The sequence below is a fragment of the Scyliorhinus torazame genome, chromosome 31 (genome assembly GCF_047496885.1).
Source record: "Scyliorhinus torazame isolate Kashiwa2021f chromosome 31, sScyTor2.1, whole genome shotgun sequence".
NCBI lineage: Eukaryota > Metazoa > Chordata > Chondrichthyes > Carcharhiniformes > Scyliorhinidae > Scyliorhinus > Scyliorhinus torazame.
Genome location: NC_092737.1, coordinates 9,554,951 through 9,572,646, shown reverse-complemented (window position 1 = coordinate 9,572,646; position 17,696 = coordinate 9,554,951). Strand labels below are relative to the sequence as shown.

Sequence of the window (17,696 nt, the reverse complement as noted above, 5' to 3'; positions counted from 1 at the left end):
CCTCCTTCTACACTGTCGGGACTTTTAAGGTCATTCAGCCCATCTTTGCAAAGGGCTAGCCCACTCGTCCTGCAACCCCTGCAAATTTGCTTCTTACATCAATTTATTCCACTCTCTTTTGAAAGTTCCTGTTGAATCTGCTTCCACTTCCCTTTCGAGTAACGTCTTCCTCACAACGCCGCGCTGTGTAAAAATCAATCTGCTCAGCTCCCATCTGTTTATTTTGCCAATGATTTTAAATCTGTGCCCTCAGGTGACCGGCTGACTTGCCTTTTTTTAACCTCCCCTCATTGTGAACACCGCTCTTAAATTCCCTCCCTCCCTGCTCTAAGGAGGACAATTCCAGCTTTTCCAGTCTCTCCACATTACTGAAGTCTCTGCTCCCAGTCCAGTAAATCTGTTCTTCCCCCCTCTCTGAAGCATTGACCCCCCCAGACCACATGGTGCTCTAATTTTGACACAATATTGAAGCTGGAACCTGACCAATGCTTCGTAAAGGTTCAGTGCAGCTGGTTTGCTTTTGGACTGTACGGCCCATGTCAGGAGGCAAGAGCCGGGACAATTCATGACTCCGTCATCCTGGAAGTTTGGATTTTCGATCTGGGGGGAGGGGTGGGTGAAAATGGGAGTCGTGACGGGCGACCCTGGGAAGAGTTTGGAAGGTGGCAGGTCCGGAGGCCGGCTGGGTAATAAGCCCGCCTTGGTGCTCCGGCACTTTGTTGAAGATACGAAAAAATTAATAAAATTTAAAAAACAGCCCTCACCCCTCACCTGCCCTCATGGCCCATCCATGCCAACCTATGCCCCCATCCCCGTGACTCCTCATACCCTTCATGCCAATTTATGCCCCTTCACCCAACCCATGGCCCTTCATAGTCCCTCTGCCAACTTAATGCCAATTTCTGCTATCCTATGTCGCCATTGGCCTGTGCCTCTGTTTTAGAAAGTCCAGGGGCGAAATTCTCCCCCAACGGCGGGATGTCCGCCGACTGGCGCCAAAGCCGGCGCCAATCAGACGGGCATCGCGCCGGCCCAAAGGTGCGGAAGGCTCCGCATCTTTGGCGGCCTAGCCCCAACATTGAGGGGCTAGGCCGACGCCGGAGGGATTTCCGCCCCGCCAGCTGGCGGAAATGGCGTTTGTTTCCCCGCCAGCTGGCGCGGAAATGCGGCGCATGCGCGGGAGCGTCAGCGGCCGCTGTCAGTTTCCCAGCGCATGCGCGGGAGTGTCAGCGGCCGCTGTCAGTTTCCCGCGCATGCGCAGTGGGGAGAGTCTCTTCCTCCTCCGCCATGGTGGAGGCCGTAGCGGAGGCGGAAGGGAAAGAGTGCCCCCACGGTGGGCCCCGTTCGCGGGCCAGGCCACCGTGGGGGCACCCCCCGGGGTCAGATCGCCCCGCGCCCCCCCCAGGACCCCGGAGCCCGCCCACGCCGCCTGGTCCCGCTGGTAAATACCAGGTTTGATTTACGTCGGCGGGACAGGCAATTCCTGGGCGGGACTTCGGCCCATTCGGGCCGGAGAATCCAGCGGGGGGTCCCGCCAACCGGCGCGGCCCGATTCCCGCCCCCGCCCAATCTCCGGGAGCGGAGACTTAGGCGGGGGCGGGGGCAGGATTCACGGCGGCCAACGGCCATTCTCCGACCCGGCGGGGGGTCGGAGAATGACGCCCCAGAATCCCATCTGCTTTTTAACGGCATTCTCCCACTTCCAATCTCCTTCAAACTATCAACATCTTGGGGGTTATAATTGACAGGAAACTGAACTGGGCCAACATGTAAATACTGTGGCTACCAGAGCAGGTCAGAGGCTGGGAACTCTGTGGAAAGTAACTCAACTCCTGAATCGCCAAAGCCTGTCCACCATCTACAAGGATCAAGTCAGGGGTATGACCGAATACAGAATACAGTCCAATTGCCTGGCTGAGTCCAGATCAAACAACACTCAAGAAGATCAACACCTAAAACACAGCCCACTTGACTAACGCTCCGTCCAACTCCTCAAACTAACACTGTGGGTGCACCTACACCACATGTGGGATGCAGCAGTTCAAAATGGCGGCTCATCACTACAATTAGGGATGGACAATAAATGCTGGGCCTAGCCAGCAACGCCCACAGACCATGAAAGAACAAAATAAATGATTTGTGTACCATGCATCTCCAGTTGGCTATAAGGCCATGTGATGATTTTACTGGGGTTCTCCAGAGGACCCAGGTGTGGGCCAAAGACCCGGATGGTTCCATGTTTAGTCACATGTCCGTTAGATCGGAGAGCGGGGTGCAATGGGAGGTATAGCCAAGGTTCTCATTCCTGATCACTAACCTGCGGCCTTACATGTTTTGGAATCTGGTGAGGTCAGGATTGGATATGTCTGACAAAATATTCACTCACCTAGGTGCGTTCAAGGTGTTTGGTCACGAGTCCTGGAATATTGGGAGAGCACCTCAATGAGAGTCAAGCTGAGGGGGGAACAAATCGGTGGTAAGGGCTGGCTGGGAACCTTCAAAGGCTTTCGGCAGCGCTGTCTGAGCCAATGGCGGGCTGCGTATGGTCCTCAGTGATTTGCAGGCTCTATTTGCAGGTGTTCCTGGAGCTCCTGCCTCAGTATCTGGGCATGCACTTGGAGGCTTCTGAGGATTCCTGGGACACGCCCCAACCGAGGCGCAGGAGTTCCTTCGGGATCATGTTAAAAGCGGAAGAATACATCCTCAAAAAATCGCGGAGCGAACTGATGTTTGAAAGACAGCGGGGCAGGCACGGGCTAAAGAGACTGGACAAGGCGACTGCAGGTACGTTGCTGGACGGGGAGGCTTCAGATTTTAGATTCCCAGATCTGCATGTTACAGAGGCCCTTCCACCATACTGATGGGTGATGTTGGAAACATTCCTTCACGCGAGCCATACCGAAAATCTGGAACTCGCTCCCTTGAGTCGCTGTTGGTTCTTGGGCCCAACTGAATATCTCAAAACAATGATTGTGTTTTTTATTAGGTAAGGGTTTTAGGAGTTGTGTAAACACGTTGGGCTGGTGGAGCGAAGGCCTCGACAGGTCAGCCATGTTCTTACTGAATAGCAGAAAATAGGCTTGATGGGCTGAGCCCATCCTCCAGTCTCTCTGAAAATAGACAGTCATTGACAAAACTGTCTGCGAGTAAATGTAGTGACATTGATGTTCGATTATTGTTACTGACATCCTGTTCAAGGCCAGAGTCTTAGGCAGGGTCCAGTTCAGCGGTGGGTCACATGCGGACCATCTAGGTTCTATTGAACTATTGATTATTGGCAGTGCTATCCCAGAATCGCATAACAACCCTTTGCTTTCTTGAATAGAACAGTGAATCGAGTCCAAACCCAGTTCTGGGCCTCATGCCTGCAGTTGCAAAGAGCAGCAACCCTTCCCAGAGGTCTGGGTGAAGGAGAGGCTGCCATAAGTGGTCTCTTGGCCATATAATGGATACCTTTGTACTGCAACGTCCACTTTTCTCCATCCGTCGCATGAACGATGGACGAGAATGGCAAAGTAGGGGCAGCAGAACAGGCTTGAGGAGTTATAAATAAATGACCTACTCCGGTTCCTATGTTGGTGGATGGGTTTGTTTGAAGGTAACCTTGGCTGGGTAAAAGTTACCTAAACTTACAATTCGTGCCTTTAACACGAGTAAAATGTCCCAGGTGCTTCACAGGAATATAATCAGGCAACAAGTGAGACTGAGCCACAATAAAAAGATATTAGGAGAAGTGGCCAAAAGCCTGGTCAAAGAGTTAGGCTTTCGGGAGCAGAGAAGTTTAGGTAGGGAATTCCAGAACTTAGGGCCTTGGCTGCTGGAGGAATGGCTGCTAATGGTGGGGTGAAGGCTGTGAGGGAGCATTAGAAGCCAGAATTGGAGGAATGTGGAGGATTGTAGGGATGGAGGATGTGACAGAGATAGGGGGTAGCAAGGCCACTGAGGGATTGGAACAGTGAGGATGAGAATTTCAAAATCTCTCTGTTGGTGGGCTAGGTGAGATTATAGGTTAGCGAGCACAGAGAATAATGGTGAATGGGATCTAGTACAAGTTACGATAGTGAGGGCAGATCTGATGAGGTAAGTTGCGAAGTTGAGTTGAGATGAGGGGGGTGGTTTTAATGACGCAGTGTGGTGAGGCAGCAATTGGTGCGATTTCTGCTTAAAATTCCTGCCATGCACACTTCTGTGGCTTGTGTTGCTGTGCAGTTACACACCAGTAAGACAAGGGGCGCAATTCTCCCATCGGGAGACTAAGTCCCGACGCCGGAGTGAAAACCGGAGTGGATCTTGCGGGGCGGCGGAGGAAAGGAGGTCCTCCTTCAGAGAGGCTGGCCCGCCGATAGGTGGGCACCGATCGGCTGGCCAGACCCCTTTTGAGGCACCTCCCCGATGCAGGAACCCCCCCCCCCCCACACAGGCCGCCCCCCCAGCGTTCCCACACTGTTTCCGCCGGCAGTGACCAGGTGTGGATGGCGCCGGCGGGAACCCGTCATGTTGGGCAGGCCGCTCGGCCCATCCGGCCGGAGAATCGCCGCTCGCCCGTTACAAACGGCAACCGGCGATTCTCCCAGGGGCCAGCTGTGATTCTCGCCGCGCGGGTTGGGGGGGGGGTGGGAGAATCGCGTGCGGGTGTCGGGCGGCGTGGCGGGATACGCGCGGCGCCCCGGCGACTCTCCCACCTGGCGTGGGGGGGGGGGAAATTCCGCCCAAGGTTTGCATTGGTGGAGGCCAAGTGGCTCCCCCAGCAGGTGTATTCCAGAAGGGGACTAACAGACAGGAGTTATACCGCAAGATAATTATATATGGAATGAAACTGTGGACTTCCGGGACTCCCTGCAAACATTATCACACTCCTGGGTACTCCTGCAGAAACCAATACACTCCCAGGCACCCCATGCAAATACTGACATACTGCTGGGTCCTGCTGCAAATATTGACTGACTCCCAGAGAGCATAACCGTAACACTCAGAGACCTCCTGTAAACACCAACGCATTGGCAGGGAACTCTGAAAAACAGAAATTAACTCCCAGGGACGTTCCGAAAATATCAACGCACGCTTGGGGGCATACTGTAAAGATCAGTATTCTCCCAGAGTAAACCGTGTAAATCCTGATGGGCCCCTGGGAACTCCGTACCCACCCACCTCCTCCCTGTAAATACTGACAGACCCTTGGGTATTCTCTGTCTTCTTCAAAGCACAGTGTTAGCTAATTAAGGGACAGAGACAATATTTTTGCAGAGAACAGTTTCCAGTGGAATGGAGGGAGGAGGCGAGCATTGAAATAATCTGATGAGGGGTGGAGAGAAGTTTGTTGCCTTTGGGGGCTTGCTGGGATTCCGTACGTTCTGGGTAAACCAGCTTTGGAAACTTTGAAAATATGTCAAGTCAATTTAGCACATGTAGTCCGTGCTTTAAAACAAATCGTATATTACTGTTTGCAATCAAACATCTAGCAAGAGGTGAAGGACTCACATGGAAAACTTCCAAGATGAGAGAACGTTAGGAAATTTCTCCTTGTTCTCAAACATAATCAAGATATCAATCTGTTCGTACTTTTACGTCAACTGTTACACAGGCCTGTCAGTAAATATTGTTTGAATCACTGTTATTAGGAGCTGTCCCAATAGATTAGCAATGCAGTATTGAGTTACACAGACTACAAAGCTTCAATTGCTGGTCAGTGTTGAGTTAGTTACAGGTGTTAGTTTAGGTGTTATAAGATCATCAGAAATAGGAACAGGAGGATGCCAGGCAGCCCTTCGAGCCTGCTCCGCCATTTAATATGATAATGGCTGATGTAACAGTCCACTTTCCTGCTGCCTTCTCTCCGTTACCCTGAATTGCCCTATTGATTAAAAACCTATTGATCGCGGCCTTGAAAATGTCCAAGCACCTGGGGCGAAATTCTCCGTTATCGGCGGAAACTCCGCCGATCGGCGCAAAAAACGGCGCAAATCCCACTTGCGTCACGTCATAAAAATGGGCCGATAGTCTGCGGCCCGAAATGGGCTAGCAGCGACGTAACGGGATCCGCGCTTGCGCAGTGGTTCACGCCGTGCAGCGTCATACGCGCTGCACGGCGTGACGGCTCATAAGGCCGCGCAGCTCCCCCCCACCCGACCGGAACAGCCGACCGCAACACCCGACTTGATGGCTGGCCGTCGCTCAGCCCCGAGGTTCGAGTCACGCGATGTGGAGGCGCTCCTGGATGCGGTGGAGCAGAGGAGGGACGCCCTGTATCCCGGGCACGGCCGCAGAGTTGCCCCACGCCACAGCCGGCGTCTGTGGAGGGAGGTGGCAGAGGCCGTCACCGCTGTGGCCCTAACACCACGGACAGGCACCCAGTGCCACAAGAAGGTGAACGACCTCGTCAGAGCAGGCAGGGTGAGCGTCCCCCATATCCCCCATATCCCCTCTCCCCCAAATCCCCCCCTCCCCCATATCCCCCCTCCCCCATATCCCCCCTCCCCCATATCCCCCATATCCCCCCTCCCCCATATCCCCCCCTCCCCCATATCCCCCCCTCCCCCATATCCCCCCTCCCCCATATCCCCCATATCCCCCCTCCCCCATATCCCCCCCTCCCCCATATCCCCCATATCCCCCCTCCCCCATATTCCCCCCTCCCCCATATCCCCCCTCCCCCATATCCCCCATATTCCCCCCTCCCCCATATCCCCCCTCCCCCATATTCCCCATATCCCCCCCTCCCCATATCCCCCCTCCCACATATCCCCCCTCCCCCATATCCCCCATATCCCCCCCTCCCCCATATCCCCCATATCCCCCCTCCCCCATATCCCCCCTCCACCATATCCCCCATATTCCCCCCTCCCCCATATCCCCCATATCCCCCCTCCCCCATATCCCCCATATCCCCCCTCCCCCATATCCCCCCCTCCCCCATATCCCCCATATCCCCAAGTGAATCCAGCCCTAACCTTAACCTCTGCAATGCACGCGCAACCGATGGCGTGCATTCCTATACCTGCCTAACACTGTTGCCTTTTACCCCTGCCACCCCCCCCCCCCCCCAGGAGAAGCGCGCACACAACAATAGGGAGCATGTGAGGACTGGAGGAGGGCCCGCTGATGAGAGGCCACTGACCGTACACGAGGAAAGGGCCCTGGAACTGGCTGGCGGACCTGAGGACCGGGAGGTTGCTGATGCAGAGGTCGGGGCCCCACGAGCAAGTGAGCCACCAACAGCCCGTCCCCATATCCCCCCTCCCCTATATCCCCCTCTCCCGTATCACCTGATCACTGCCTGATGTCTAACCATGCATGCTTCATTGTGTATCGCAGGACCAAACGTCCAGGCACCCAGCCCCGCAGATGCAGACCGCCCGCAGGATGCCCCTCGGAGACCACGGGAGACGGAGAGACCCGCACGCTCCAGCATGCGACGCCCGCAGGATGCCCCTCGGAGACCACGGGAGACGGAGAGACCCGCACCCTCCAGCATGCGACGCCCGCAGGATGCCCCTCGGAGACCACGGGAGACGGAGAGACCCGAACCCTCCAGCATGCGACGCCCGCAGGATGCCCCTCGGAGACCACGGGAGACGGAGAGACCCGAACCCTCCAGCATGCGACGCCCGCAGGATGCCCCTCGGAGACCACGGGAGACGGAGAGACCTGGAGCAACAGGGAGACGACACCCCTGTCACGTGCGGGAGCGACCACCCAGCGATGAGGGGGGCAGCCACAGGCCCCCGTCACATCCGAGCCAGGACACCACTACCCAGGACACCACTATCCAGGACACCCCTACCCGGGACACCACTACCCAGGACACCCCTACCCGGGACACCACTACCCGGGACAGCACTACCCGGGACAGCACTACCCGGGACAGTACTACCCAGGACACCCCTACCCGGGAAGACGAAATACCGGACAGTGACTCAGAGTGGATGGGTGGAGACGAACCCCCACCCCAAAGTGCCATGGACTCAGAGTGGGACGAAGAGCACGACACAACGCCACTGCTGTCACCAACACCCTCCACCATCGCAGAAACACTCACCACGGTTGGGCACTTTAGTGATGAGGCGTCTGGTACACTCACTGGTGCGCACAACACAGCCGTCCCGGTACAGCAGGTGGAGGTAGGAGCAGCAGAGGGACCGGGCGGTCGGAGGGCAGCCCAGGCCAAGCGAACATCTGCCGCCCAGATGGATCCCGGGTTCCTGCAGTTACCACACCCACACATAGATCCGATGCAACCACCGACACGGAGACGAGCGAATAGGGTGACGGGTGGCTTGCGGCGGCTGCGGTCGCAGGTGGAGGAGTCCACCCGCGTCCAGGAGCTGGGAGTGGTCCCGGTCATGCGTGCCACCCAGGCTGACACCGCACGGGTGGCGTCCGCGGTGGAGGCAATGGGTGCGACGGTGTCAGACATGGGGAACGGTTTGCGAGGCCTGGGGCCTTCCGTGCAGGCGGCGTCTGTGGCCCAGGAAATGGCTGCCCTCTCACAGGAGGCCATGAGCCAGTGCCAGCGCCAGATGGCAGAGGCGCTCAACGCCATAGCCCAGTCTCAGCAGGCCATGGCCCAGTCTCAGCAGGCCATAGCCCAGTCTCTGCAGGCCATGGCCCAGTCTCTGCAGGCCATGGCCCAGTCTCAGCAGGCCATCGCTGAGGGCATCGGCGCCAGTGGCCATGTGCGAGCTGGCGTCGCACTGTCGCAGACAGGGTTCGACAACCCCCTGGGTTCCATGGCTGCAAACCTGCAGACCCCTGTCGATACCAGCACGGGCCTCCAGGACTGGCAGTGCCAGATGTCGGGGGCGCATCGGATGGCCAGTCCGTTCGCATCCCCCACCCATGTAGAGGCCTGGGGGCCATCGGGCACCCCAAGGGAGGAGGAGGTGGTGTGGTCCGTCCCGGCTCCCTCTGTAGGGGAGGTCCCGGTACACCGCGACACCTCGGACTCCCCCCCTTCCGTCCCAGGTGCATCGGGTGGGCAACGGGCAGGACAGGCTGGCAGCTCGCCATCCCAGTCGCCCGGGCCGCAGCCTGGCCCATCTAGGCCAGGACGCCCCAGGAAACGGCCGCCAAAGGGATCCAGTGTCAGAGGGCAGGAATCACAGGAGTCCACCTCCAGTTCTGCTGTACCGTCTGGGGAACCACGTAGATGTAGTCAAAGGGCCCGTAAGGCCAAACAATTAGACACTGAGTAAGTTGGCACGGGTGCAGGGCACAGATGAGTTTTAGGCGCTAGGGCACGTGCATGAACTCCTTTGGTTATTAAAGTCAATGTTACACCTACCGAAGCTGCCTTTGTGCTCTGTCCAAAGTGTGCGGGGGTGTCATGTACGTTGAGCGCAAGTGTGTGTGTGAGGGGTGGTCTTACCTCAGCCCCAGGTGAGTCTGCCCCCTTCCCCCTGGGCCGCCATCAACATCCCCCGGGCAGAGGACGGGACCGTGCGCTGCAGTGTCACAGCCGCATGCAGGGATGGTCCGGGTGGATGGTGGTACTGTGGCCATGGGTCAGACATAGTCCAACGATGTAGAGCCAGGAGCTCATCGGAGGCGGGTTGTCATCATTCTCCATGGCCTGCGATAGACACGCGTCCACCCGCAACTGGGTGAGCCCGGCCCGTTGTGCCGCCGGTGGATCGGCAATTGGGAGTGGGGGGGTGGTGTGCATGCGGGTGGGGTGTGTGGGGTTGGGGAGGGGGGTGAGGGTGCTGGGTGGGTGGATGGGTGGGGGGTGTGGGTGGTCGGCTGTTGTCATGGTGTGCGGTCTGTGGCCATACTACCCGATTCCCACGGCCATCTAGTCAGTGAAGCGGGCGTCTATCAGTCTGTCCCGTGCCCGCTGGGCCAGCCGGTAACGGTGGACAGCCACCCGTCTGTGTCTACCCCGTCTGCCCTGACCATTGCCCCCATCCCCCTCATCTGGGGAGGACTGGGCCTCTTCCTGCTGCTCCTCCACTCCGCCCTCCTCTGCCTGCGGCACATCGCCCCTCTGCTGGGCTATGTTGTGCAGGACGCAGCACACCACAATGATGCGGCCGACCCTATCTGACCGATACTGGAGGGCGCCCCCAGAGAGGTCCAGGCACCTGAAACGCATCTTCAGCACGCCAAAGCACCTCTCGATCACTCCCCTTGTCGCTACATGGGCATCATTGTAGCGGTTCTCCGCCTCATTGCGTGGCCTCCGTATAGGCGTCATCAGCCACGATCGCAATGGGTAGCCCCTGTCGCCCAGCAACCAGCCCCTCAGCCGGGGATGGCGTCCCTCGTACATGCCGGGGATGGATGACCGCGACAACACGAATGAGTCGTGTACACTGCCTGGGTGACGGGCGCAGACGTGCAGGATCATCATGCGGTGGTCGCAGACCACCTGTACGTTCATCGAATAGGTCCCCTTCCTATTAGTGAACACGGCCCTGTTATCTGCAGGTGGCCGCACGGCGACGTGCATCCCATCGATCGCGCCCTGGACCATGGGGAACCCGGCAATGGCAGAGAAGCCCACGGCCCGGGCATCTTGGCTGGCCCAGTCCACGGGGAAGCGGATGTAGCGGTGCGCCATGGCATAAAGGGCATCTGTCACTGCCCGGATGCACCGATGCACCGATGTCTGCGATATGCCGGACAGGTCCCCACTCGGTGCCTGGAATGACCCCGTTGCATAAAAGTTCAGGGCCACCGTAACCTTGACGGACACGGGGAGAGGGTGTCCCCCGCCAGTGCCACGCGGTGACAGGTGTGCCAGCAGGTGGCAGATGTGTGCCACGGTTTCCCGGCTCATCCGGAGTCTCCTCCTGCATTCCCGGTCCGTGAGGTCCTGGTATGACTGCCGGGGCCGGTACACACGGGGCGCCCTCGGGTGCCTCCGTTGCCGTGGGGCCGCGACGTCCTCCTCCCCCTCCTCGTCCTGTCGGTCAGGTGTCCCTCCAGCCTGGGCGGCTGCCGCCTGCCCCTCTGCGGCAGCCTGCGCCGCCTCTCTGGCACGCTCCTCCTCCTCCTCCTCCTCCTCATCCAGGGCAACATAGACATGAGCGGCTGCCACCACGGCGGCCAACATCGCTGGATGGTCTGAAAACATGACGGCCTGGTGGGGGGGAGGGGAACGATGACATGTCATCATTGCCCATATCCCCTCCTCCCCCCAGCCAGGTGGCATGGACCGCATGGGTCCAACTGTTGGAGGCTGGCACCTGGCCAGGTGGACCAACTCATTTGCCCTCCCATCACCCACCCCGGCACGGCCCCCTCCCCAACCTCCACCCCAGCACGGACCCCCCCCCCCAACCTCCACCCCGACACGGACCCCCTCCCCAACCTCCACCCCGGCACGGTCCCCTCCCCAACCCCCAACCTCCACCCCAGCACGGACCCCCCCAACCTCCACCCCAGCACGGACCCCCCCCAACCTCCACCCCGGCACGGACCCCCTCTGCGGCAGCCTGCGCCGCCTCTCTGGCACGCTCCTCCTCCTCCTCCTCCTCATCCAGGGCAACATAGACATGAGCGGCTGCCACCACGGCGGCCAACATCGCTGGATGGTCTGAAAACATGACGGCCTAGTGGGGGGGAGGGGAACGACGACATGTCATCATTGCCCATATCCCCTCCTCCCCCCAGCCAGGTAGCATGGACCGCATGGGTCCAACTGTTGGAGGCTGGCACCTGGCCAGGTGGACCAACTCATTTGCCCTCCCATCACCCACCCCGGCACGGACCCCCCCCCCCCCCCAACCTCCACCCCGGCACGGACCCCCTCCCCAACCCCCAACCTCCACCCCAGCACGGACCCCCCCCAACCTCCACCCCGGCACGGACCCCCTCCCCAACCCCCAACCTCCACCCCAGCACGGACCCCCCCCAACCTCCACCCCGGCACGGACCCCCTCCCCAACCCCCAACCTCCACCCCAGCACGGACCCCCCCCCAACCTCCACCCCGGCACGGACCCCCTCCCCAACCCCCAACCTCCACCCCAGCACGGACCCCCCCCCAACCTCCACCCCGGCACGGACCCCCTCCCCAACCTCCACCCCGGCACGGACCCCCTCCCCAACCTCCACCCCGGCACGGACCCCCTCCCCAACCTCCACCCCGGCACGGACCCCCTCCCCAACCTCCACCCCGGCACGGACCCCCTCCCCAACCCCCAACCTCCACCCCAGCACGGACCCCCCCCCAACCTCCACCCCGGCACGGACCCCTCCCCAACCCCCAACCTCCACCCCGGCACGGACCCCCTCCCCAACCCCCAACCTCCACCCCGGCACGGACCCCCTCCCCAACCCCCAACCTCCACCCCAGCACGGACCCCCCCCCAACCTCCACCCCGGCACGGACCCCCTCCCCAACCCCCAACCTCCACCCCAGCACGGACCCCCCCCAACCTCCACCCCGGCACGGACCCCCTCCCCAACCCCCAACCTCCACCCCGGCACGGACCCCCTCCCCAACCCCCAACCTCCACCCCAGCACGGACCCCCCCCAACCTCCACCCCGGCACGGACCCCCTCCCCAACCTCCACCCCGGCATGGACCCCCTCCCCAACCCCCAACCTCCACCCCAGCACGGACCCCCCCCCAACCTCCACCCCGGCACGGACCCCCTCCACAACCCCCAACCTCCACCCCGGCACGGACCCCCTCCCGGCACTCCCCCGGAGCCCAGCCTACTTTAACCCCCCCCCCGCCGCACACACACACAAGCCGAGACACACCTCTCCTCAGGCAATCAGTCTGCGGCCACGCCATTTCCTGCCCAGAGCCAACCCCCCAGGCCGTCACTCACCTCCTCGCTGGTCGGCGTGAGCCTGGAGCACCGGGTCACGCCGATGAAAAGGAGGTTTGATTCACGTCGACGTGAACGGTCATCACGTCGACGGGACTTCGGCCCATCCGGAAGGGAGAATATCGGCAGGCCGAAAATCGGCTGCCTTGCGCAGACCCGTGACATTCTCCGCGGCAGCGGCGCCATTAACGCCCCGCCGACTTTTCTCCCTTCGGAGACTTCGGCGGGGGCGGGATTCACGGCGGCCAACGGCCATTCTCCGACCCGGCGGGGGGTCGGAGAATGACGCCCCTGGTCTCCACTACATCCCGGGCGATTCACCACTCTTTGAGAGAAGATATTCTTCCTCAAATCCGTCTGATATGGGCATCCCCTATCCCATGGCGATGCCCTCTTGCGCCATCAGTTACTCTGAACGTGAGTTGGTATTTCCCAACATTTTGCTGGGCCACCACTGTCACTCTTGGGGCAATGTTTGGGGGCTGGGGAGGAATGAACAAGAGGGGAAGAATTTGAGTTTTCATCTGTAATTTTGAACAAATAACGATCCTCATATTTCCGTGTGACTCAGGCGCAGACATTGATATCGGGACCACGGTTGACCTGTACAGAAACCTGGCCCACTTTGCACCGGAGATAAAAACCTGCGTCGATGCCTGCAACTTTATTGCCAAAAGCACAAAGGAACAGAATGATTTTGGTTCTGTGAGTATCTGCGGGATTGGGGATGGGGTACAGGATTGTAATTGTGGGTTCAGGTTCTATTCCAGGAAGGAAATCTAGACTGGTGATTTCAGTACACTGACTGAGGGGTGCTGTAGTGTTGGGTGTACCATCTTTCAGGTCAGCTGATCAAGATTGCAACATCTGCAGTACCTCCCCCACTTGGACACCTGTCACTTGTTCTTCGCTTTTTGCCATATCTTTGTTGCAAACTCTCCCAGCTCTCAATTATCACTCTTCCGGCTCTTCCAACTCTTATTATATACAGTCACATTTTCCCCTCTCTTTAGTTCTGAAGAAGGGTCAGGTTGGCACGGCGGCGCAGTGGTTAGCACTGCTGCCTCATAGCACCAAGGACCCGGGTTCGATCCCGGCCCCGGGTCACTGTCCATGTGGAGTTTGCACCTTCTCCCCATGTCTGCGTGGGTTTCGCCCCCACAACCCAAAGATGTGCAGGGTAGGTGGATTGGCCACACTAAATTACCCCTTAATTGGAAATTTATTTTTAAAGAAAAAAATAAAATCATTATTTTTATTATTAAGAACAACCTTTTATTGTAGTGGGCAGCACGGTAGCACAGTGGTTAGCACAATTGCTTCACAGCCCCAGAGTCCCAGGTTCGATTCCCGGCTTGGGTCACTGTCTGTGCGGAGTCTGTACATCCTCCCCGTGTGTGCGTGGGTTTCCTCCGGGTGCTCCGGTTTCCTCCCACAGTCCAAAGATGTTCAGGTTAGGTGGATTGGCCGTGTTAAATTGCCCTTCGTGTCCAAAATTGCCCTTAGTGTTCGGTGGGGTTATGGGGATAGGGTGGAGGTGTGGTCTTGGGTGGGGGTGCTCTTTCCAAGAGCCGGTGCAGACTCGATGGGCCGAATGACCTCCTTCTGCACTGTAAATTCTATGAAATTCTATGAAATTGTCACAAGTATGAAGTTACTGTGAAAAGCCCCTAGTCGCCACATTCCGGCGCCTGTTCGGGTAAGCTGGTACGGGAATTGAACCGTGCTGCTGGCCTTGTTTTGCATCACAAACCAGCTGTCTAGCCCACTGAGCTGAACCAGCCCATATTAGTTCTGAAGAAGGGTCATACGGACTAGAAACGTTAATTCTGCTTTTCTCTCCCTACCGATACTGCCAGACCTGCTGAGCTTTTCCCGATTTCTCTGTTTTTGTTAAACTGCGTTTCTGCTTGCTCTCTGAAATTCCCTCCCTAAACCGCTCCGCTTGTCTCTTCTTTCCCCTCCTGAAAGACCCTCCCTAAAACATCTCTTTGACCAAACCTTGACCCATCCGATTGTTTCCTTATGTGGCCCAGTGTCAAATATTGTCAAGCTCTTATGATGTGCCCTGCAATGCCTGCCTCCACCAGAGGTGCTATATAAATGCGAGTTGTTGTTGTGGTTGTAATACAACCCTGATGTGAATTTCCACATCAGTCAGATGTCTCAAACGTGGTTTGACCTTGAAACCTGCACATGCTTGCAGACCCGACATTACTAACAGAGAGGATGTGCTGTCTTATAAGATCCAAAAGGCCTTGCATTTATATATCGCCTTCCACATACCAAGGATGTCCCAAGGTGCACCCATGATGTCTTTTTGAAATGTTGTGATTAAGAAGGACAGGAACATTGTACGGCGGTAGAATGGGGAGGTGGTGGCGTTGTGGCATTGTCGCTGCACCAGCAATCCAGAGACCCAGCTCTGGGAACCGGGGTTCGAATCCCACCAGGGCAGATCTGGAATTAAAAGCCTAATGATGACCATGAAACCTTTGCCGATTGTCCTAAAAACCCATCTGGTTCACTTATCTCCCAAAGCAAACGTGCCGTTCTTATGACCTACATATGACCCCAGATCCACAACACTTCACTCAGTTCAAGGGCAAACCCAGCCAGCAATGGCCACATCCCATAAATGGAAAATAAAATCATAGAATCCGTACAGTGCAGAAGGAAGCCATTCGGTCCATCGAGTCTGCACCGACTCTGTGAAGGAGCACCGTAACTAGGCCCCATCCCTGTAACCCCACTTAGTCTTTGGACACTAAAGGGCAATTGATCATGGCCAAATCCACCATATGCACATCTTTGGACTGTGGGAGGAAACCGGAGCACCCGGAGAAAACCCACATAGACATGAGGAGAACGTGCAAACTCCATACAGCCAGTCACCCGAGGTCGGAATCGAACCCGGTTCCCTGGCGCAGTAATGCAGCAGTGTTAACCACTGTGCCACCATGGTGCCCTTCTGCTGCTTTTGAGTCTGCTTAAGGCTATAAAATCAAATTGATGTTAAGGAAACACAGGGTGAGTTCACAAACAGGCCATTTAAAAACATTGTGGAATTAGCATTTTCAGTTCCTGGGGAGTTTATCAGCAAATTCAGAATGGCTATATTTGTTTGTAAATGTAAATGTCACCATAGTCCCAGAGGATCACAGGCTGCTCTCCCTTTAGAGAGCTGACTGGTGGTGATTTAACCTGAGGGTCACCACACCTCAGGCGAGGGGCAAGGTTGAGAAGGCAGGGCCTTCATGAATAACCTCAGCCAATACTGGAATTAAACCCGCGCTGCTGGCCTCGCCCCGCATCACGGACCAGCCGCCCGGCCAACTGAGCTAAACCGGCCTCCCGATTTGTTTGTACAATTCCATCTACCACTGCTGGAAGTATCAGCAATCTGTATCAGACATTACTTGATGTCTAGATGTGAGAGTCACTGTTATAATCTGCAAGTATCGTACTGGGTGGGAACAATTAACTTCTCCGTGAACCTTGCACAATCCGAGCTCCCCCGGGGACCTCTAAACCATGCAGTTGTACAGGATATAAAACTGGCCAGCTGGCAGCGGCAAGGTAACCCAGTTGGGATTTAGTGAGCGACATATATAATAGTTATTGTAAATAAACAAAGTTTCTTTGAACTACTAGTGTGGACTCCTTTGTGGCCTTATAAAAGTCACCGTTAGCCTTTCCAGATGTGTATATAAGTCTACATTCCACGTAAATAGATCACTTGCATTAAACATCTGGGTTCAGCTGAATTGAAGCCCACGCACTGCTGAATTTACAATCACACAATATTCCTTCTGTCCTTTCAGGAAAATGAAAACTGGATTCTGATTGGAAAAGTTATCGACAAGGCTTGTTTTTGGATCGCACTTCTCCTTTTTTTCATTGGCACCGTGACAATCTTTCTCACCGGACACTTCAACCTCGCACCAGAATTCCCTTTCGCAGGGGACCCGAGGAAATATGCGCCAGATTAGCCCGTTTCGAACTGGGAACCACAAACATTTTTTGATCTCTTTGAGTTTAATTTTTAATCCTTTAACATAAACAAATACACTGACATCTGCTGAGTAGCAGTAAGCCCCATTGTAGCTCCTGAGGTGGGACCCCCTCCTCTTCCTCCAGGGGTATTGTTCTCCTTCTAACGGCAGAAACAGCAACGTGTCTGAACTTGTGAACGTGGCGGAGGTGTCAGCTGGCGGATTAGCGCTGCCTTCCTTGATTCTTCACATTTTGAACGCCCTCCCACTTAGGGGGCAAGCTTACCTCCTCAGCCCACCTCTCGAAAATAAAACCAATGAGTTAATTCACATCTGTCCACTTGTGTTGAGCACTTTAATTCTGAGTTAGTCGTGGGTCGCCGTGCAGACAGCAGGTGCTCGCGTCGCGGTTCTGTTGCCAAATCAGGTTTTCTTTGTTCACCCGTTAACCTCAGGAGTTTTCCGGTTGTTCCACATGGAAAGGGCTTTCGGTGGACGCAGCGGGTGTAAAGTGATCATCCTCTCACTCTCGAGATAATTGCAACTTACTTTCCATCGCAACTACCATCTCCACTTTGCCCCATCAAAGAAGCAGCGGACGAGTAAATATATCAATATGTAAAGTATTTCCACTGGAGGGTTATAGAGTTACTACAGTGCAGAAAGAAGCCATTCGGTCCATTGAGTCTGCACCTACCCTCTGAAAGAGACCATTCCCCCACCCTTACCTAGGCCCATTCCCCCACCCTTTTCCCGCAACCCAATAACCCCACCTAACCTTTTTGGACACTAAGGGGCAATTTAGCATGGCCAATCCACCTAACCTGCACATCTTTGGATTGTGGGAGGAAACCGGAGCACCCGGAGGAAACCCACGCACACACGGGGAGGATGTGCAGACTCCACACAGACAATGACCC

General features: G+C 56.8%; 1 protein-coding gene across 2 annotated transcripts in view; it reads left to right on the top strand.

Moving 5' to 3' along the window:
- The window catches only part of chrne (cholinergic receptor, nicotinic, epsilon), a 54,632-nt gene extending 37,526 nt beyond the window's left edge, over positions 1-17,106 (top strand). For both annotated transcript variants that reach the window (XM_072493535.1, XM_072493537.1), the window contains exons 10-12: positions 2,577-2,784; positions 13,353-13,486; positions 16,606-17,106. In XM_072493535.1, the coding sequence (XP_072349636.1) occupies positions 2,577-2,784; positions 13,353-13,486; positions 16,606-16,773 (510 nt within the window). In that variant the 3' untranslated portion in view covers positions 16,774-17,106. The remainder of the gene's footprint in view (positions 1-2,576; positions 2,785-13,352; positions 13,487-16,605) is intronic.
- Positions 17,107-17,696: the final 590 nt, after the last annotated feature.